Source organism: Colobus angolensis, unplaced genomic scaffold (genome assembly GCF_000951035.1).
Source record: "Colobus angolensis palliatus isolate OR3802 unplaced genomic scaffold, Cang.pa_1.0 Scaffold71, whole genome shotgun sequence".
NCBI lineage: Eukaryota > Metazoa > Chordata > Mammalia > Primates > Cercopithecidae > Colobus > Colobus angolensis.
The window spans coordinates 208,925-212,043 of NW_012120821.1; the positions used below are offsets into that span (position 1 = coordinate 208,925).

The window sequence follows — 3,119 nt, forward strand, 5'->3', positions numbered from 1 at the left end:
TCGGCCTCCCAAAGTGCTGGGATTACAGGCTTGAGCCACCGCGCCCGGCCTGATTTCTTAATTAAGGGAAAGTAGAGTGGGGCACTTAACTAAGTTGAGGTGGAGGGGAGGCTTAAGGAATAGGCATTAAGGACTTCTTGGAGTAGGTGATGATGCTTGACTTGAATCTTAATAGATTCAAGTAGTAGTAGCTACAGCAGAAGCTATGACAAGAGGAGATATAGCAGGAGCTATGGCTATAGTAGGAGCTATAGCAGGGCTGAAGAAGGGGATTCCGGGCCAGGAATAGTATGTAGAGAAGAGAAATTTTCATTTCTAAAGGGAACCATAAATACATCCTATGGCTGGAGCATAAAGAGCTATTGGGAAAGGCAGAGAACAAGCTGGAAGTCCAGGCAGGTAGAGGTCAGCTCCTGAAGGAATTTATGCCATGCTAAGGATTTTCACTTCATTCTCAAAGCAATGGGGGGAAATAAGTGAGAGAAAGGGGTTCCTCATCCATCTCTTCAGGGTTTTACAATAGCAGTTTCTGGCCTTGCTACCTTCGAAGTAATCCTTCCCACCCAGGCCAGATTGAATGAGTTTTCTATCATTCAAAACACATCCTATCACTGTCCTGCATAAAGTTATCCTGTTGCCAACTCCTCATAGTAGTAAATGTTTGTTGAATTTGTAAGATTATAAAACTTTAATGCAAGAAGGGACTCGACATCTATTCCATATTCAAATGTGAATATTATTCTAGAATGAAGCTGTGCATTTTCCTCGGTATCCTAAGGAAACTGGGACAAGTTCAGCAAACTATAAGCCAGAAATTCTGGAAGTATCATTTTTTTAATTTAAAAAATTATTTGTATATATATACGTGTACATGTGTGTCCAAACCTAACTCCATAGGCATATAGTTTAATCCTGGATCAACGCACTGTGTGTTTATAATTTTTATGCTATTGTTAGAAATTACTTGAATTCAAAAAGAATCAAGATGTTCAAACCCTGCCTGACCCTGACCACAAATACAACCATCTGTTTCAACATAAAGCTCATTATTGGCTTTTTGAGGGATGAAATATTGGGGGCCATAAACCAAGCAACAACTCCTATTATTTCTGAAAAACAAGGCTAGTGAACTTTAGCATAGACTATATATCTAATATTGTTTTAAAGGCAGGTGCAGTGGTTCATGCCTGTAGTCTCAGCTACTCAAGAGGGGTGGGTGGGAGGATCCCTTGAGCCCTCGAGACCAACCTGGGCAACATAGATAGACTATTCCCCCATCTCTATTTAAAAAAATTAGGTTAAGATAATAAGAATAATAATATTATGTAAAGACTAGAGCTTCCAGTGTCAAAGTACAAACCACTGTCTATTTTTGCTTCTCTTCTAGGCACTGCCTGCTTACCTGTGAGGAATGCAAAATAAAGCATGGATTAAGTGAGAAGGGAGACTCTCAGCCTTCAGCTTCCTAAACTCTGTGTCTGTGACTTTCGAAGTTTTTTAAACCTCTGAATTTGTAAACATTTAAAATTTCAAGTGTATTTTAAAATAAAATACTTCTAATGGAACAAATATCGTGTCTGTCACTCACTGAAATGTATTCCATGGAAGGCTCTGAAGTGAACTAAGCATTACACGTTTTTCTACTCTTTAAGAACATGTTGGGGCATGGCGCAGTGGCTCATGCCTGTAATGGGAGGCCGAGGCAGACAGATCATTTGAGGTCAGGAGTTCATGACCAGCTTGGCCAACATGGTGAAACCCTGTCTCTGCTAAAAATATAAAAATTAGCCAGGCGTGGTGGCACATGCCTGTAATCCCAGCTACTGAGAGGGAAGCTGAGGCAGGAGAATTGCTTGAACCTGGGAAGTAGAAGTTGCAGTGAGCAGAGATTGTGCCACTGCACTCCAGCCTGGGTGGCAGAGCTAGACTCCATCTCATACACACACACACACACACGCAAAACATGTTAGAAATCCTCACACACACAAATGACATTGCCCCCCACCAACTTGCTTACAGCTAAATAAGATAATTAAGTCTTCTCAGATTAGCCTCTATCCTTTCTTTTACTCTGCTTTTTTTTTTTTCCCAGTGTTTTAAGTTCTCTGATAGAGAACTGGAATTAATGTTGAAGAATTTAGGAAGTCATGACCCCAAGAAAATTAATGTGTATGGAGATAGAAACAGGAAAAGACAGTCTTACAGCTATGAGGAGTGCTTCCTAAAATGTAGGGGCAACATTTTTAACTTAGTGAAAAGTGTTTCACTGGAAAGGGTCATAATATGAACCAACTATCCTTTCAGTGCTCCGGGTGACTTTATGGTTCAACAGTATGGTTCAGCAGTGGAGTTTTGGAAGCGACTGTTATCTTTTTTTTTGAGACAGGGTCTTGCTCTGTCACCCAGACTGGAGTGCAGTGGCATGATCATAGCTCACTGCAGCCTCGACCTCCCAGGTTCAAGCCACCCTCCCACCTCAGCCTCCCAAGTAACTGGGACTACAGGTGTGTGCCACCATGCCCGCTATTTTTGTAGTTTTTGTAGAGATGGGGTTTTGCCATGTTTCCCAGACTGGAATTGACCTCCTGAGCTCAAGCAACTCACCTACCTCTGCCTCCCAAAGTGCTGGAATTACAGGTGTGAACCACCATGCCTGGCCTCATTGTCTTTAGGTTATCTGCTTAGCTAATGGGCACATGCTTGTGGGCAGCCCTCAAGAGAGAATGGGGTTCTTTTATATACTACTAGTTGCCTGAAACAAGAAACACAGCTTCCCAAACTGTCTCTCATTTTGCCCAAGGAACAGCTTATTTATGGGAGGAATCACTGGAATAATTAATACATGGAATGATAAATTTAGAATTCTAGGGAGTTCAGAGGTAGCCAGTGCAACTCCAGGAGTTGGACTCCTATTCTTCTGTCAGATTTGTTGCATGAAAACAACAACAAAATCCGTCAGGGTGCGGTGGCTCACACCTGTAATCCTAACACTTTGGGAGGCAAGGCAGGCAGATCACTAGAGGAGTCTGAGACCAGCCTGGCCAACATAGTAAAACACTGTCTCTACTAAAAATACAAAAAATCAGTTGGGCGTGGTGGTGCATGCCTGTAATCCCAGC

The 3,119-nt window shown here is 42.1% G+C and overlaps 1 protein-coding gene across 4 annotated transcripts in view; it reads left to right on the forward strand.

Moving 5' to 3' along the window:
• The window catches only part of OCIAD2 (OCIA domain containing 2), a 17,191-nt gene extending 15,622 nt beyond the window's left edge, over nucleotides 1-1,569 (forward strand). For all 4 annotated transcript variants that reach the window (XM_011927301.1, XM_011927300.1, XM_011927298.1 and 1 more), the window contains one exon: nucleotides 1,388-1,569. In XM_011927301.1, the coding sequence (XP_011782691.1) occupies nucleotides 1,388-1,469 (82 nt within the window). In that variant the 3' untranslated portion in view covers nucleotides 1,470-1,569. The remainder of the gene's footprint in view (nucleotides 1-1,387) is intronic.
• The last annotated feature ends 1,550 nt before the right edge of the window (nucleotides 1,570-3,119 follow it).